This window comes from Oryctolagus cuniculus, chromosome 9 (assembly GCF_964237555.1).
Source record: "Oryctolagus cuniculus chromosome 9, mOryCun1.1, whole genome shotgun sequence".
NCBI classification, from domain to species: Eukaryota; Metazoa; Chordata; class Mammalia; order Lagomorpha; family Leporidae; genus Oryctolagus; species Oryctolagus cuniculus.
In genome coordinates this window covers 85,495,398-85,514,347 of record NC_091440.1, presented here as the reverse complement: position 1 = coordinate 85,514,347, position 18,950 = coordinate 85,495,398, and the positions used below count along the sequence as shown (strand labels likewise).

Here is an 18,950-nt window from a genome sequence, read left to right as displayed (position 1 = left end):
AGGGTCTTCCCTCCTCTGGCTCACTCCCCAGATGACCACAATGGCCAGAGTTGTGCCGATCCAAAGCCAGGAGCTTTTTTTTTTTTGGACAGGCAGAGTGGACAATGAGAGAGAGAGACAGAGAGAAAGGTCTTCCTTTGCCATTGGTTCACCCTCCAATGGCCGCCATGGCCAGTGCACTGTGGCCGGTGCACCTCGCTGATCTGAAGCCAGGAGCCAGGTGCTTCTCCTGGTCTCCCATGGGGTGCAGGGCCCAAAGACTTGGGCCATCCTCCACTGCACACCCGGGCCACAGCAGAGAGCTGGCCTGGAAGAGGAGCAACTGGGACAGAATCCGGCACCCCGACCGGGACTAGAACCCAGTATGCGGTGCTGCAGGCGGAGGATTAGCCTATTGAGCCTTGGCACCGGCCAAAGCCAGGAGCTTCTTCCCAGTCTCCCACATGGGCGCAGGGGCCCAAGGACTTAAGCCATTGTCCACTGCTTTCCCAGGACATAGCAGAGAGCTGGATCGGAAGTGGAGCAGCCGGCACCTATATGGGATGCCAGCAGTGCAGGCAGTGGCTTTACCCACTATGCTACAGTGCCAGCCCCCACTTTCTTTAGATTTGTGTTCAAGTGTTGCATCCCTGGAGAAGCCACCATGTTCCCTCTGATTCCACTTCTCTGATTTATTTCTTCCTAGCACATATATGCAAGAATGGGAACTCTTTACAATTCTTGTCTCTGCTGTTTAGAACAATGCATGGTACAAATATGCACTGGACAAATGCTGAATGGCAGCTGAGTTATGAACTCCATATATGCTGGCTCCAAACAAAGGTAGGCCAAAGCTAGAGATGGAGCAGCTAAGTCTAGAGCGGAAATCTGGCTTGATTGGACACACCAGCCTATATAAAGCCTATGTTGATCACAGGAAACATCAGATGTAGCACAGAGAAAAGGGTGAATCTGTTCTCAGCAGGAGGCCCCTACCAGGGTGGTTACTGACCAGGCATCCCAGCAAGCTGACCACCTGGGCCTGGCCCATAGGATGAATCACAGGGCTCGCTCCGTGTCTTCTGATTCCAGCCTTGTCCAGCAGGCACTGGTTGTAACTGCTTCCAGCCTCTGGTATCCAGAGACTGGAGGCTGAGCTGAGAAGTCAGGAGTCCCATGTCTTTGGCAGGGGTTTGTCTTGCTGTGTGGGACTGCACAGCCTCTTGTTTGTAGGTGGACTTCTTGGCTTGTGGCATGTTCTGGCTGGAAGATATTGTAATGTGGGCTAGGAGGTGGCACACACACACACACACACCACCAAAGTGGACAAATGGCTATTCTGGTATTAGACATGTGTGACTTGAGTTTGGTGAAGATGAGGCATGCTCACATCTCCAAACACTCATCTTCCTGGGACTTGGGGGCTCAGAGCCAGGTTAGGGTGCTGGGCTCTCCTCCCCCACGAGGCCAGTGAGAGCTGACTCTGTCCCAGGACACAGCTGCCGAAGCTTGTTAGATCAATGAGGGGACCTTCTTTTCCCCAAAGGAACACCACAGAAGATCCAAGCAGAGAGCCTGCATTTTTCTTCACAGAGACACATGCATGAGGGAAAGTTGATTCGGAGAGGTAGGCGGAAAAAAAATCCCATTTTTGTTGCCTGGAATTCTCTCTCTGTGACCTTATTTGTTTTTCTGCTTGTATTTCTTTTCTGTGTTGCTTCTGCTCCCTTCAAGAATAATTTCTACATTATAAGCATATTTTCCCCAAGCTTTTTCCTCTCTTTTCTCCTCTGGAAGCCATGCCAAGTCTCCAGGAAATGAGATTGTGAGAGTGTCGTGTTGATTCATAGTTCTGAGGATCCTAGAGAGACCCCACTGTGGTGCCAGCATCACAGCCCCATGGTGGTCACTGCACCTGGGGGTCACTTTTTGCTGTGTTCAGAGCATCTGAGAAGCCCGCGTAAGATAGTGCAGGGAGCCCCGACTGCTGTGCTAATTTCCATGGTAACCTGCGTTAATCAAAAGTAGCAAACGGGCTGGCCCCTGGCCATGTGCTCCTTCTGCTGTGACTTGATGTGGCCCAGTGAGTCCCTTGCCTGGGTTCAGGCTCTGTCCAGGCTCTGACTCAAAAGCCACCCATCTCACAACTCCATCAATATGCCCTGCCTGAGCAATCCATGGGCAGCTTCAGTCTCCATCCAGGAAAGCACTCAAGCTGACCAGTTACAACAGAAAGACTTGTCAGTTACACAAGCCATATATTTTTAAATAAAAAGTGAAAACCAAGGCAAGTTCAGACTCTTGCATGTTATTGCAGATCCCTGCTGATGGAGATAGTGTGGCTAGAAGTGGAGAAATCGGGAATGAGAGCAACAGCCTCCTTGGCTTACAGGTGCAGCACAGATATTCTGGGCTGTTGCATGCCGAGGGGATATGGTGAGCATGTTGGTTTAGACTTTTAGTCTCAGGGTTACTCCCTCCCACTGATGATAGGGGAGAAAATGGTGAGGGGAAGAGGGAAGAGAGGAGCCACTGAGGAGAGCAAGGGAGGTGTGCTGTCCATGTGCAGGTGTGTGTTGCAGGGCCTGTCCTGTCCCCTCTCCCTGGCACCACCTCATCCCTGAGGGGTCCTGCCTTAATCAGGATACCCCAGAGAAACAGAATTAATAGGAGGCAGAGGTGTGTGCACATCCCTGCACACACACACTGCTCCCATACAGAGAGAGATGGGTCGATTGATTGTAAGGAGTCAGCAATGCATGCTCTGCCGGGCAGGCCAGTCCAGCAGTGTGGACACCCAGGGAGCAGTGCTGAACTTCTTTCTTCCTCCAGGGAAATCAGCCTGCATTTTCACTAAGACTTTCCACTGATTAGAAGAGGCTCATCTACATTATGGAAGGTATTCTGCTTTATTGAGGGTCTGCTGAGTTAAGTGTTGGTATTGTCTTTAAAAAATACCTTCACAGCAACATGTGGGGTAAGGATTGATGGAACATCTGGGCGCTGTGGCTCTGCCGAGCTGACTCCTAACACTGCTGCTGCAGGTGTCCTGTCCCCTGAAGCTCTCCCCCTATCTGCTCAGCACATGGGCTGGGGGAAACAGGACGGGGTGCGTGAAAAGAGGGATAGCCAGGAAGAATTGTGTGTGTGTGTGTGTGTGCGTGCGTGCGTGCTTTGGTTTTAGGAGCTGGTTTGACATTCTAGGATTCTTTTGTTTGCATTCAAAATTCCTTTTCCAAAAGTACTCCATGGGAGGGGGAGGGGGAGTAAGAGGAGGAGAGGAAGGTGGATACCTGTTCAAGTTTGTGACTGTGCTGTGTTATTTGTTTATGTTCTGTCAAAAACATGAAAGAAAAGAGCACGGAGCTTTTTGTAAATTCCCTTTTAAGTTAGCAATGCATGAACTAGGCACCCAAGGCGTCCTTTCTGCCTTTTAAAATAACTAGTTATCTCTCCAGAAACAAATGACCTGACAAAATAACAGGTATTGGAGTTGCCGAAGTCATTGATGGCACTGTTGAGCAAGAGCGTAGAGAGGTTTTGAACCCTGAAAAACTATCCCATTTTGAAGAATGGAGTTATTACTGAGATCAGCATACTGTAATCCTGACAGCCTGACTGAAGTGCATTGGGAATGATACTTATTTCTTCATGACAGTACCTGCTCAAGGCCATGAGCAGTGGTACCTGACATTTAGAAACTAAAATAAAAAAAAATAGAGGTTTTGACTATGAGAGAAAGCTGGGGAGCAGGAGTTTAACCTGGCAATTAAGACACCTCTGTCCCACATCGGAGTTCCTGGATTCTATTCCTAACTCTAGTTTCGTGCCCGTGTAAGCCCTGGGAGGCAGCAGGTGGTGGCTCTAGTACTGGGGTCTCTACTAGTAATGTGGAAGACCTGGACTGAGTCTTTCAGCCCATGGCGGTTGCAGGCATTTCAGGAGTCGACCAGCAATTGGGAGTGCTTTCTCGCGATCTCACATTCTCTGCTGCTGTCTCTGTCTCAAATAAATAAATAAATATTTGAAAAAAGAGAAAAGCCAGAGATTGATAGTGCGAGGGGGGAGGTAGAGAAACATGAAACACCTTTTATCAGCGTGCAGATGTAGAAGGTTCCTTCACAGGAATGTAGTTTGCCACAACCAGATCCTGTAGGTCTGCTGGAACAATCATGCATATTTTACAAGGTGATGATAATAAAATTTTAAAGCCCTAATCTTTTGTTTCAATAATGTCAGTTTTAAGGGGAACCTTGTATCTATCTCTACATTAAAAGAGTATCAAATTAGTGGTTTCTCTCTTCAGCTTGGATCAAAGCTTTATACCCGCAATTGAAGAATGATGTTAAATGCTTGCGACTGCTGAATAGATGGAGTCTGACATAGAAGATGTATTGTTACTTAGAGCAGAGTTAATTAACAGAGGTGTCTTTTCATATATTGCCCCCAGCACTGTTTTTTTTTATGGTAATTTTAAAAGGAAATAGGTCATTTAGTTCTGTTTCTATTTTGCATGTTTAAAATGAAGAGACAGTGATCATATGAGCAGTTGCTGTGAGCACAGAGTGGCATATATGAAACATACCCTCAAGTCAGTCTAAACAAAGTGCTAACTGCAGGAGAGGATCACAGCAGTGTCATGTTGTTAAGGTGAGGAGGACATGGAAAAGGAGTCCTTTCTCTGATGCAGGTGTGTGGACTGCAGCTGTGTGCAGACAGTGTTGTCCGGGCTGGGAATTCGGCAGTCGCCAGGACTCTGCCCACAGCTTCCCCTCTGGTGAAGTTGGCTCCAACTTCCCTCTGAACATCACCTTTCTAGAGACATACCATCAAAGGAGGGCATTCGGTCTCTGGTTTATCATTACATAAACAGATATTGGAGGCCTGGAAACACATTTTCCATTAGCTTCTCTGTTTTTTCCAAGTAGCTGTTAATTTCTTATTAACAATGCATATTTTATTCTCTGAGTTTCCTGGGGAAGACTAATATACATCAATGTAATTCATATATGCCTTGTGAGATAAGGTTAACCAAAAAAAGCATGCCTTTTCTCCAAAGGGATAATGAAACATTCGTAATTTTATGAACATTTGCTAAATTCTTTCTTTGCTTCTTTGATACTATGCATTTATAGATTGGCTGCTCACTCAAATTGCAATGATTTTGTAACAGAGAAATGAAGAGACCTTAAGGAGTAAGTTCCGTTTTCTCTCCTAGAGACTCCTAGGGTCTTTGTCCTAGAGGAGACTTGGGGGTCATGCAGTAGTATTGTCAGCTAGGTGATGGGAAACCCTTGGCCTAGAAGGGGTCTGCAGTCAGGCAACCCCATGGAACAGGGTGGTCCTGGCTCCAGTCTGGGTCTCCCGATCCCGTTGAGCACTTATGCTGTGGTGTGAAGTTCTCCAACCGACTGTCTGATCATTTATCACAGGTCACAGACCATCCAGGCAAAGAGGAATTTTGCTCTCCTTCCTATTCTCATTATGAAGTCCCTCCGACTTTCTATCGATCTGCCGTGCTCCTTAAGCCCCAGTTGGGATTGGGCGCCATGTCTCGCCTGCCATCTGCCAAGAGCAGGATTCTGATCGCCAGCCAGCGGTCTTCAGCAAGCGCCATCCACCCACCAGGACCCATAGCAGCCGCCGCGAGTCTCTACAGCACCGATCCTTCAGGTAACTGCTCTGACGATTGCCTTGGTCAAAACTGCCTTCCATGCTTGCAGGGGAGCCTTCTCCGTCCTTCCGTCTGTCTGTAGAGACACTGGCGAGAATCCATGTGCAGCTGTCAGCTGTCATCCTCCAAGGCACTTAGAACGGTGGCCCTTTGCCACCACCTGCCTCCTTGGGGTTTCTGCTTTTGCTAACACACTCTGTAGACCGGGGTCAGAAGACTTTCCGTCAGGGACCAGAGAGCGTATGTTTTATAGTTTGTGCAGCCCCATTGTAGGCCCATGTGAGTGAACAAGTGCATTCTAGCACAACTTCATTTACAAGAATGACACGGAACTAGAGTGTAGTTTGTCGGAGACATCTTCCTCGAGGGCCTCACTGGCCACTTCACCCTTGTCATCGAACGTCCTGTGTTTGCTTATGGAGCCGCCCTGCTGCCCGTCCCAGCTTCCGCCCAGCCCTGCAGTGCTGGATCGGGCAGCCCTGAGGTTCTCTGCTCACCTTTACTGATTTCCCTCCTTTCCTTTGCTTCTGTGCTTCCCTCCAGGATTTGCACACTGTCCCATTACAGAAAGAACAGATGCTCATTGTACACCAGTTAAAATATAGACAAACATGACAAGGATATACAAACATAACAAATATGATGTAACTGAATATAGACAAGTAAGAAACTAATACTATTTATATGTTTAGTGCTCAGCTACTGTTAGTGTTATGGAATATTTGCTTAACATTGCTTTATATAATTATCACATAATATACATTTTCTTACTCTTTTATTCTTTATACATTTCACATTATTTTATTATAGAGATAATATAGGGGCAGGTGGTTGGCCTTCTGGCTGAGTTGTCAGATTGGGCTTGATTGTCAACTCTGGCTCCCGGTTCCAGCTTCCTGCCAGTCACACTGTGGGAGGCAGCAGGTCTTGGGTTCCTGCCACCCATGTGGGAGACCCAGATTGCATTCCTGACCCCGAACTTTGGCCTGGCCCTAACCTGGCCACTGCAAGCATATGGGGTGTATACCAGAAGGTAACTGATTTGCTGTGTGTTTCTCTCTCTGCCTCTTGAATAAATTAAAAGAGAAATAATACATACCCACTGTAAAAAATTTTGACTGTGGACAAATATGGCACAATTTCGGATATACAGAATGTGAAGGAAAAACTAATAATACTGATATTTTTTAGCAACCAGCTATTGTTAATATTATGGTATATCTTCTTCCAGTGTACTTGTTTTTCTATACATCTTTCAACAGTTGAAATGGCAGTGAGTATACGTTTTTGTTTTTTTCACTGATATCATATTTTAGGCATTTCCTGTGTCATGGAAATGTTTCAGAATTATGTTAATAGAGTGCAATATTCATGTATTCATCAAGCCTTAGATGCTGATGGTGTACTAGAAGCTGTAGACTGAGGACTATACCATGAACAAACACAGGGCTGCAGCTTACAGGCTGATCGGTAGAACAGACAATAAAAAATAAGCACCAAAACAAGTAGTTTTAAATTCAATAAGTGTTCCTGAAGCAAAGAACGCAGTGCTTCTGGGAACTGTACCCGGAGGGTCACAGAAGTGGTTCCAGGACAGCTTATTGAAGAAAGTAGGAAGAGAGGGTGGCTTGGAAGTAGCAGAATTTGTTTAACCAATCTCCACTGTTAGCAAGTGGGTCTGCTTATTTTACACTATTTATTTTTATGTTATTTATTTATTTGAGAGGTAGAGTTACAGACAGTGAGAGGGAGAGACAGAAAGAAAGGTCTTCCATCCACTGGTTCACTCCCTAAATGGAGCTGGGCCAATCCGAAGCCAGGAGCAGGGAGTTCCTTCCAGGTGTCTCATGTGGGTGCAGGGGCCCAAGGACTTGGACCATCTTCTACTGCTTTCCGAGGCCATAGCAGAAAGCTGGATTGGAAGAGGAGCAGCTGGGACTTGAACTGGTGCCCATATGGGATGCTGACACTGCAGGTGGCAGCTTTACCTGCTACGCCACAGCACCAGCCCCTATTTTACACTATTTTAAATAATGCTGCAATTCGCATCTTTGTACAGAGTTGTCTTCATTCATATTCTTTTCTTAGGATAGATTATTTGAAGGGTAGTTATTGGGTAAACATTAAGACCAACTAAATTTGTGGAAAACTTGTACAAATGGTCTCACACTAATGTTTCTTGAGAGTGATTTTTTTTTTTTTTGCTATATTCTTCCTGGTAATCAGTGTTATCGTTATCATTCTTATTATAGTTCTTTATTATTTCAGGAGGACTTTTTAATTTGCTTGCCATTGTGTTTTTTGTGAACTGTCATTTACACAGGTGGCTCTTGATGACTTTAATTGTTTTTACGGACAGGCACTTCTATTAAAAAATCACCTTAATATGTTGTGATGAACCTTCTTATGGTTGTCAGAACTGGAACAGATCAATTATGTGATTCAGTCAGTCCCTCAACAGGGGTTACTGAGGGGCTGTCAGCTCTGTTCTGGGTATGGTAGGTAAAGCAGTAAATACAGACAAAAATCCCTGACTCCATTTAACCTAAATTTTAGAATGGGGGAGACTTTCTTTTAAAGATCTATTTATTTATTTAAAAGGAAAAGTGCATCCACTGGTTCACTCCCTAGGTGGCCACAATAGCCAGGGCTGAGCCCAGCTGAAGCCAGGAACCAGGAGCTTATTTCAGGTCTCCCATGTGGGTGGCAGGGTCCCAAGTACTTCTGCTTTTCCCAGGCCTTTAGCAGGAGTTGAATCAGAAATGGAACAGCCAGGACTTGAACCAGCACCTATATGGAATGCTGGCATTGTAGGCAGTGGCTTTACCTAGTATGTCCCAATGCCAGTCCTGGTGGTGGGGAGTTGGAGGGAAGATTGTTTAAAAGGTATGTAAATGGGGCCAGCACTGTGGCATAGAGGCTAAAGTTGCCGCTTGCAGTGTCGGCATCCCGGTTCAAGCCCCAGGCTGCCCCACTTCCGATCCAGCTCTCTGCTAAGGCCTGGGAAGACAGTGGAAGATGGCCCAAGTCTTTGGGCCTAAGTCCTGCACCCACCCATGTGGGAGACCCAGAAGACGCTCCTGGCCCCTGGCTTCATATCAGCCCAGCTCTGGCCATTGTAACCAGCTGGGGAGTAAACCAGCTGATAGAAGACCCTTATCTATCTCTCTGCCTCTGCTTCTCTGTCTCTGTCTCTCTCTGAGAGTCTCTCTCTCTGCCTCTCTATAACTCTGCCTTTCCAATTTTATTAATTGAAAAGGTTTTTAAAAAATTGTAAGTTTTAAAAAATTGGTAAAGTTTTTTAAAAAATGTAAGTAAATGCATTTTACCTAGTCTGTTGGGAGAAATGAAGGGTATCAAAGAAAATGAGACTTTAGAGAAGGAGACTAAGGGGTTTTGGACAGGAAGGGAGGGAATTAAATCTTTAAATAAGGAAGTTGGAGAGGAAGTGCAGAATGGAGCCACAGGGATATGGAGTTCCAGGCAGTGGGAGGAGCCAGTGCAAAGGCCCTGAGCTGGCCGGCGCCACGGCTTGATAGGCTAATCCTCTGCCTGCGGCACCGGCACACCAGGTTCTAGTCCTGGTCGGGGCGCCAGATTCTGTCCCGGTTGCTCCTCTTCCAGTCCAGCTCTCTGCTGTGGCCCAGGAGTGCAGTGGAGGATGGCCCAGGTCCTTGGGCCCTGCACTGGTGTGGGAGACCAGGAGAAGCACCTGGCTTCTGTCTTCGGATCAGCGCAGTGTGCCGGCCGCAATGTGCCAACCGCAGTCGCCATTGTGGGGTGAACCAATGGAAAAGGAAGACCTTTCTCTCTGTCTCTTTCTCTCACTGTCCACTCTGCCTGTCAAAAAAAAAAAAAAAAAAAAAAAAGCCCTGAGCTGTTAAGCAGGGCAGGGAGGCAGAGCAGAGTTGAGTAGCAGGGAGCTTGGTAGGGAGTGAGAATAGAGAGGACATTGGTTTGGTAGGGTGATGGTTGCTTAAGCCCTAAATGCCATTGAAGGGATTTAACCCTTGTTCTAGTTAAGAAACAAAACCACTGGAGAATATGGAGCTGGGAGGATGTGATAGGACTTTTGTTTAAACAGGATACTCCTGCCTCCTGTATTGAGGACAGACTTTGGGGAACAAAGGCAGAAGCAGGAAAAGCAGTCAAGAGAATGCAATGGTCTAGGTGAGAGAAGGTAGGGCCTTGGACCATCCATTGATGAGAGACAGAGGAGGAAAAAAAAGGACTTCTTTAGTGACTGGCTATGGGCTATGAGAGAAGAGGAGCAATGAAAAGTAACAGCAGTTTTTGGCCTAAGTCACTAGAAGAATGGAGTTGCTGCATGTGGTGAGGGGAAGTGGGTTTGGAAGGGCAAGAAGGAGCCAGGTCAGGGCATAGGAAGGTGGGAATGCCTCTGGCCATGCTGCAGGATAAAGCACTGGGTCCGTGGGACTAGCAAACAGAGGACAGGGCCTGGCTGGAGACAGGTGAGTATTAGCCATCAGCAGAGAAATGGTGTCTACAGCCATGATGTTGCCCTTCTGTGGGCTGTATAGCCATTCATGCCACTTCACCTTCATCCCTAAGTTAAAACTTGATGTGAACTTGAATTATGCACCTTTGAAATAGTATGATAAAAAATATTCAGTTTTACTTTATGGATAAAACCTGGAACAACTTCAAATTCCTGAACAATGAACTGAGTTGAGATTTGTCTTGCAACTGTCAAGGTTTTAAGGGCATACCATGTGGATAAAAATACTGCTGGCCAGTGGCCACGGGAAGATGGAGACCTTCTGTGGGTGGTTTATTTATATTGGGACATTTGTGTAAAGATTGTCACTTCTTCTAGTTCAGTTCAGACCTTGGATGTACACAGTGAGGGGCTCCCTGATCCGTACTCCTTCAAGACCCCAGCCCCTTTTCTTGGGCTTCTGGGTGTCTTTGTTTAGAGAATTCTGTGTGCCCTCCTCGTAGTCATCAGAGAGCCAGCAAGGCTGGTGATGGTGATGGATGTCACTCCCACAGCTAAGTTGGTGACAGTGATGGGTGCCACTCCTGCAGCAAAGTCAGTGACAGAGATGGGTGTCACTCCTGAGCTAAGTTGATGACAGTCATGAGGGTGTCACTCCTGCAGCAAAGTTGGTGACAGTGATGGGTGTCACTCCCACAGCTTAGTTGGTGACAGTTTATGGGTGTCACTCCAACAGCTAAGTTGGTGACAGTGATTATGGGTGTCACTCCTGCAGGAAAGTTGGTGACAGTGATGATAGGTGTCACTCCTGCAGCAAAGTTGGTGACAGTGATGGGTGTCACTCCTGCAGCCAAGTTGGTGACAGTGATGGGTGTCACTCCTGCAGCAAATTTGGTGACAGTGATGGGTGCCACTCCTGCAGCTAAGTTGGTGACAGTGATGATAGGTGTCACTCCTGCAGCAAAGGTGGTGACAGTGATGGGTGCCACTCCCACAGCAAAGTTGGTGACAGTGATGGGTGCCACTCCCGCAGCAAAGTTGGTGACAGTGATGATGGGTGTCACTCCTGCGCTAAGTTGGTGACAGTGATGGGTGCCACTCCTGCAGCCAAGTTGGTGACAGTGATGGCTGTCACTCCTGCAGGATATGGAAGACACCAGATCCCTTCCTAGCTGTGGGGTGGATCCCCTGACTGAAGCTCTGGGACAGGTCCCAAGAGATTCCTGCTGTGGTGACTGGGAGCCTACTCACCCTCACTGGAGTCCTGCCAGTGGCCTTTGGCCAGGTGACTGGACTGACTGGCCACAAGCAGCAAGCCCCCACCCAAGCATTCATTCTCCCCTCAGGACTTCCTTGACCTCCTTCCTGAGGCCTCTCAGGTTCAGCCTTCCCCATGGAAAATCTTCCAGCAGAGAGAGGAGTGAGGCTCACTCATGACTAGAATTCAGAAAGCTGTGCAGAAAAAAAAAAACTAATCCTTTGTTCAGTATCCACTTATTAACGTTTGTTGCGTGTTAGCACACGTAGGATTTGGCCACGTTAAAACGAACTTCCCTGTGTTTTTCAGCACTCAGTTAACTCAGGGAGAAATCCATCAAGACTCAGTCAGTTGATGACGCGAGGACATACACAACCAGATTGAAAATAAGGGGTGGATGCCTGATGTGGTGCCTACCACTTGGGATGCACGTGTCCCAGATTGGAGTGGCTTGTTTGGCTCTGACTTAAGGGGACTCTAATACAGATTTCTTTGCCTGACTCCTGTCTGCTCCATACGTTTTTCTGCCTTGGTCTCCCCAAGCCTTGATCTCTGGTATCTTCTGTTGGTCAGCCTCTGTTTTCATTCCCTCTCTCTGTGCTGTAGCTTAGAAAGTGACCCTGGATGGTCAGCTAGGGCAATGGCAGGGTTTATCTTGTTTGTTGTCCTTCTCTGGGGGTCACAGTTCTCTGCTCTGTTTTTCAGTTTCTGAAAAAAATGAGCTTCATATATTTTGCATGGTTATCTGTTTATGGAGATTGCAGTACATGTTCATTCTTGAGTGAGATTTCACTTTCGTATTCATCCAAAATTATGAGCGTCAGATGGTATTTGCTGTATCGAATACGACCTTTCCCTTTTGTGGCCACCTGGTTACTTCCAGGTGATTTTATTCAGTGCTTATTTTATGTCATTGTTTTAAGTCTGCTTTAAAAAGTGCATCTGTAAACAGTTGTATTTGTATGTTTAACTGATATCCATATTCCCTAGGTTGAAGTCTTATTTGGTTGTTGTCACGTATTCATTTTGTGTGGTTGTGCAAGGCTGTGAGCACAGTCACAGTGGCAGACGAAAGCTGGAGAAAGGAACCATTTTTAATGACTCACCTGCTACTTGGCGTTCACATATTTCCAACCCCAGGTGATTTCTTTTACTCCAAATTCTGCGACTTGATTTGAAATATGAATTGCATTTATTGTCTCTCATTGCTCAGGTAGGAAACCTTTTAATTCTCTGACAGGCAGCAAGCTGTGACTTAGATGAGAATAATTCCTGGTGTTTCCACTCCCTTGCTACCTGGGTAGGTAAAAGAATTAGACTTGCAGTAAATACTTACCAGCCCCCAATGCAGATTTTCCCAGAATTTTATGTCATAAATAATGCTACTTCCTGAAACCCTTACGCTTTACACTTTTTAAGAAAGATTTATTTATTTGAAAGACAGAATGACAGAAAGAGAAACAGAGAGAGGTCTTTCTTCTGCTAGTTCACTCCCCATATGGTCATGATAGCCAGCCATGGGCTGAAACCAGGACACAGGAGCTCCTGTCATGTTCTACCAAGCGCTTAGGCCATCTTCCCATGTTTCCCCAGGTGCATTAGCAGGCAGATGGAGTGAAAGTGGAGCAGCCCAGACTTTAACCTGTGCTCTGATATGGGATGCCAACATTGCAAGTGGCAGCTTAACCTGCTGTGCCACGATGCCTGGCCGTTTTTGATGTGACTATATCCACTGAATAATAAAGGAACTTAAGCACTTCCTTAAATTATTACAGCAAGTCTGTGTTTTTGAGTCCAGCACTCTTTGCCTGCACAGTAATGCTTGCACCTCTGGCAACAGGCTTTGTATGAAACTCAGGATGTTGTTCGAGTGCTCAGAGGACTTGCAGGACTGCTGCTTCCTTTTCGATGGTGCAAAGTCTGTGTTAGTGAAACCCAGGACTGTGTAGGGAAGCAGGTTGCTTTGGGATTCTTCACCTTTAAGGAGTAAAAGGGCTCTACTTTCTTCACTGCCTTTTAGTAAATCTATACATATTTTGTGTTCCAGAAACTCATCTCCAATAGTGTAAAACATCATGCAAAATATATTAGCCTATTCAATGCACAGCATGCCTGGGTGTAATTTCTGTGTGTGAGTAAATGCACCTGAAATAAATTCATCCAGTGTTGCCAAAAGCATATTGTTGTTTTATAAGCTAATGCAACTGGAAAGAACTATCATATTTTTTTGATGAGAGTAGTTGAAGTGCCAGAAGTTTCTAGAAGAATGCATGAGGATACTTCATTCTATAAATAGCAGATAAAGTCAATCTAATGAAAAGTTGGGATACGTCTCAACTTACAGTTCTGTTATGAAACCTGAATATTATATAAATTTGGAGTAATTTATATAATTTATAAACCACATAATTATATAATTATATATAATATATAACTATATATAATATATAACATTATGCAATGTATTATATAATATATTATAATGTATAATTATGTAATTTATATAGTTATATATAATATATAATTTATATAGTTATACAAATTTATATAATTTATAAACCACATAATGCTGTGGTTTGAAGATGATTTGGTTCCCAAACGCATGATGGACTTTAAATGTCAAAGTCACAAGTTAATGACACTAAAAGGGTAGAAACTTAATCCAGTTATGGGGCCTGGGAGGTGGGTCTAGTGGGGAGTTCTGAGGTCTTTGGGGGATGTGCTCATCAGAGAGCTGGTTGTAAGCCTGAGTCAGTCCCAGCCACTTGTTTTTTTCTTGGTCCACCCTGTGATCCTGCCTTTGCATGAGCTCCACCATTGCCATCCAGCAAAAGCCTCTTTGCTTCATACACAGCCTGTCTTGGGTATTTTGTTGTAGTAATGAACAGCTGAATAAGACACAAGCCTTCCTCTTTGGTGATTGTTTTTGAAAGCAAGTGAATTCTATGCAGTTTCTTTTTTTTTTTTTTTATTTTTTTGACAGGCAGAGTGGACAGTGAGAGAGAGAGACAGAGAGAAAGGTCTTCCTTTGCCGTTGGTTCACCCTCCAATGGCCGCCGCGGCCAGCGCGCTGCGGCCGGCGCACCGCGCTGATCCGATGGCAGGAACCAGGAGCCAGGTGCTTTTCCTGGTCTCCCATGGGGTGCAGGGCCCAAGCACCTGGGCCATCCTCCACTGCACTCCCTGGCCACAGCAGAGAGCTGGCCTGGAAGAGGGGCAACCGGGACAGAATCCGGCGCCCCGACCGGGACTAGAACCCGGTGTGCCGGCGCCGCAAGGCGGAGGATTAGCCTAGTGAGCCGCGGCGCCGGCCTCTATGCAGTTTCTGAAATGTAGACAGTAAAATCTTTTAAAGCAAAATTGATCAAAGAATTTAAATAAATATAGTCTGAATAAATGTGATGATGTTAGACAATTAGCTGAATATAATAGTATGCTCAATATTTCTGGTGTAAGAATTCTACTGTGAAGTTATTTTTCCCTGGAACATTTGCATTTTTGGTATCAAACCATGTAATAGTTCTGAATCTTCCGGTTTGCATGAGAAGACTAGTTTAGATTTTTTATTGCATTTGGTAGCTGTGCAGGATGTTAGGATGAAATCCTTGGATACCCTGGCAGCTGCAGGACCTTCTCTGCCTCTTTGCATTCTGGCAGAGCTCAGGGATAGAAGGCAAGGACCCCAGGGGACACATGGATTCATTCAGTGAGCCTGCTCCCAGCACTGGCGCTATGCAAAGCACAGGGTGTGTTGTGGGAAGGTGTTATTAGAAGGGGAAGACTATTAGGAGGCACGTCATCTTCTATTGGCAAGCCAGGGAAGGCTTTGTAAGGGAAAAGGCACTGGCTTGGAAAAATCCATAGGATGCACAGAGAGAAGCAGCAAGATCTGTCACAGAGGTCTGTGGCTTCTTTAGGAAACAAGGCCTGCATTTATGGGTATATAATGGGGTTTGTGGGTTGAGTGTCATTGGTAACAAAAACAGATGGGGAGGTTGGCACCAGATTGTGAAGAGAGATCAGTGCCAGTCTAAATCAGGAGGAGGTTTTGTGGGTTTGTTGCTTTGTTTTTGGTAGAAAATTGGAAACCTTTAGGTTTTTCAATAGAGAATTGACACAGTTTGGTTTTTTTTTATAGATTTATTTTATTTATTTGAAATCAGAGTTACAGAGAGAGGTAGAGACATAGAGAGAGACCTTCCATCCACTGGTTCACTCCCCATCTGGCCCCAATGGCCGGAGCTGTGCCGATCTAAAGCCAGGAGCCAGCAGCTTCATCCAGGTCTCCCATGCAGGTGCAGGGGCCCAAGGACTTGGGCCATCTTCTGCTGCTTTCCTAGGCTATAGAAGAAAGCTGGATATAGGAAGAGGAGCAGCTGGGACTAGAACTAGCACCCATAAAGGATGCCAGCACTTCAGGCCAGGGCTTTAACCTGCTGCGCCACAGCACCAGCCCCTAGGATTTCCTTTAAAGATTTATTTATTTATTTTGAAAGGCGGAGTGATAGAGAAGGAGAGACAGAGATCTTCCATCACTGGTTCACTCCCTAAATGACCACAGTGGCTGAGGCTGGGCCAGACCAAAACCAAGAGCCAGGAGCTCCAGCCAGTTTTCCCAAAAGGTTGCAGGGGCCCAGGCACATGAGCCGTCCTCTACTGCTTTCTCAGGTGCATTACCGGGGAGCTAGATCAGACCTGGAGCTTCTGGGCCTCTAATTGCTTGTATGTGAGATGCTGGTGTTGCAGGCAGCTGGACCAGAAAGCTGGCCCCACAATTAAGCATTTTGAAGAGATAGCTATGAGCAATAGTATGGATGAGCAATGGTGAGGGGAGGCATTGTAAGCCTGAAATAATTATTTCATACTTTTTCATATTTCCCAGATTTTATATTGCCAGTGTTGTTTCAGTGATCACCAGAATTTTCTAAGTTGAGGGTCTGCACTGTAGAACTCAGGAAGATCAGATAGGCAGGTTGTGTAGTCTAATGGTCAGTCCTGGTACTCCGAGTCTCAGCCTAGAGTCTCTGTTTATTAGTTACTTAATCTGCAATTTCATGAGCCTCAATTTCTTCATCTCTAAGATGAGAATAACCTAGAACCAAAAGCATTCGGTTGTTGAGAGGACCGAATAGACGCTTTCAGTGTCCCTGACATTCATAATTTAATCAACAACTCCAAGGTCTCCAAGGCAAAGTCTCTCCTGCCTCCTCCCTTGAACCTATGCATACCTCTCTTCCTCTCCTCACACGTAGCCCACAATGCCATCCATTTGAGTTTTCAATCATGCAAGCTTTTTCTGCCCTCAGGGCATACCTCCTAGAATATATTTCTTCTAACATCCTCCAAGGCTACCTCTGTCTCCTGCTTTAGGATTCTGCATAAGCATCTCTGCCCCAGAGACATTCACCATCATCTTTACAATGATTTTTCTGACGCTTTCTCCTGTTTATTTCCTTCACTATCTTTATCACGGTCCGTAGTTATCTTATTTTGCCTTTGTTACATAAGTTAGCTTCTACCCTACTGCACTATATAGTTTATGAAAACTCAGGGATTTACAACATTCCTGTCCATTGAAGAAATGTTAATAGCAGCAGAGCAGTAGTCATTGGTTTTGTCATCATTAGTGAGAAGAGATAAAGTAGGTGGTAAATATTTTAAGCTTTACTGTGTCTGCTGCGACTGCTCAGCTCTGCTGGTGATGTGTATAAAGAGCCACAGCCATGGCTGTGTTCTAATAAAAGTCTTTACAAAGTAGATGCCAGTTTGTGTGCTGTTCTTTGCTGAATGGCTGCTGTTACAGACAATCACCAAACTTCGAGACACTCAGATCCACTCTCTTACTACTTTACTAGGCTTAGTATTCAGAGAATTTCTGAAGACCTCTGTGGGTCAAGTGCTGGTCTGAGCTTTCGGGATTCACAGATTTAATACAGAATCCATGACTCTGTATAATTCAATGATTACAGTGTGAAGAGATAAGCACTTGATAGAAGCTTGTGTAGAAGGTACAGAAGGAAGGGTACCCAACTCAGCTGGGGCAGAGAGGGACTCTGAAATATTTTATAAAAGAGGTGATTTGTGCTGAATCTTGATGGACAAATAGGAGTTTTCTGAAGTGAGACTGGATGAAAGTAGGATATGTATTTGTCAAGGAGAGAGGTCATCAATTTGAGTGATTGGGATCCCTCATAAGGACCAGTTACCAAGTAAGGAACGTTGGAGTTAGGCAGGAAGAGTTGGTTAGTTTGAGGTTCCTTGGGGACATTGAAGTAGAAATGTTCAAAAAGGCAGACACTGGGTATACAGGCAAAGTTACAGATACCATACCCCATAGATGTGAGTGGAAGCCAAGAGAGTGGATGAGCAGCTTCCGGGAAAGATGGGTGGTAGAGTAACGAGACGGCCGAGAAGGGAGCCTGGCATCCACACTGATGGGTAACTGAAGAGAGAAGCCAGTTAGAGACAGAGTATTGTAGGCGAGGGGAAGCACCAAGAAAATGAGGGAACACCAGGAAGAGGGAGCTTTCTAAGTTGTCTACTCTGTCTCACTGGAGAGAGGATAAGAGAAAATGCAAAGAAACTGTTGGGATTGGAAATCAGGAAGCAGTTGGTGACCCAGTTTTAAATAATCAATTTTAGTAAAATGTGGGGGTGGACGTTACCTATTAGTAGTTGAGAAGTGAATGAAGGGTGTGGAAGTGGAAGCAATGAGAATAGACTGCTGTTTCTAAAAATGCACAGATAGAGAGAAAGCCATGAGTGCTAGCAGGAGGGAGAGCAGGGGCTGGAGTTTTGTTTTGCCTTTTAAAGTGTATTGGAGGAGATTGGAACTAATGTAAAATATAAAAGAAACAGTAGCCCATGGAGAGGAGTTGGTGGAGGGTATGGTGATGATAACTGTTAGACAAGAACCCTCAGAGGGAGTTAAATAATGGGACCAAGATTACAAGCAGGAGGGTGACTCCTGAATAAAAGTAGGGCATTAATTCTTCTAAGACAAAGGGGCAGGGGGAGAACAGACTTAAAAAAAAAACTGAGTGAGCAAAGTGGTGATTCCTATGCTAAGAATAAGAGCAATTGGCATTATCTAAATTCCAATTCCCTATTTTTACTACTGTTTTATTTAACAGTGTATCTACAAAGAACATTATTAAATCAACTGGGAAAATATCTCCATAAGACAAACTGGTGCATTACTGAGATGGGTAAAGAGAACATGGTCTAATTACTGTTTCTTGCATTTCTTAATGATACCAAATGACTTTGGAACTTATCTTAGAAGCTGCACATTTTACCATATACTTGAATGTTACCCACTTATATATACTTTGGTAGTAGCTATATTTTCACTGTGCTTTCAGGGAAAGTCTGTCTTATCATTGGCTTATTTTCCTGGCAACTGAGCATGCCTAGTAATGCCCTAGAGAAACATGGAAAATGCATGTTTCCTTAGCTCAGACACAGAAAGTCAGTTTCAGCCACTCTGGGGCTGCAGCATAGACTTACAAAATATTCCTTTATCTTATGGATTAAATATTTATCACTCCAAACTGTGTCAGAGATTAGTCCACAAAGTC

The 18,950-nt window shown here is 45.2% G+C and overlaps 1 protein-coding gene across 6 annotated transcripts in view; it reads left to right on the top strand.

Moving 5' to 3' along the window:
• The window catches only part of MTUS2 (microtubule associated scaffold protein 2), a 663,674-nt gene that overhangs the window by 217,834 nt on the left and 426,890 nt on the right, over positions 1-18,950 (top strand). For all 6 annotated transcript variants that reach the window (XM_051834132.2, XM_051834128.2, XM_051834131.2 and 3 more), the window contains one exon: positions 5,412-5,652. In XM_051834132.2, the coding sequence (XP_051690092.2) occupies positions 5,412-5,652 (241 nt within the window). The remainder of the gene's footprint in view (positions 1-5,411; positions 5,653-18,950) is intronic.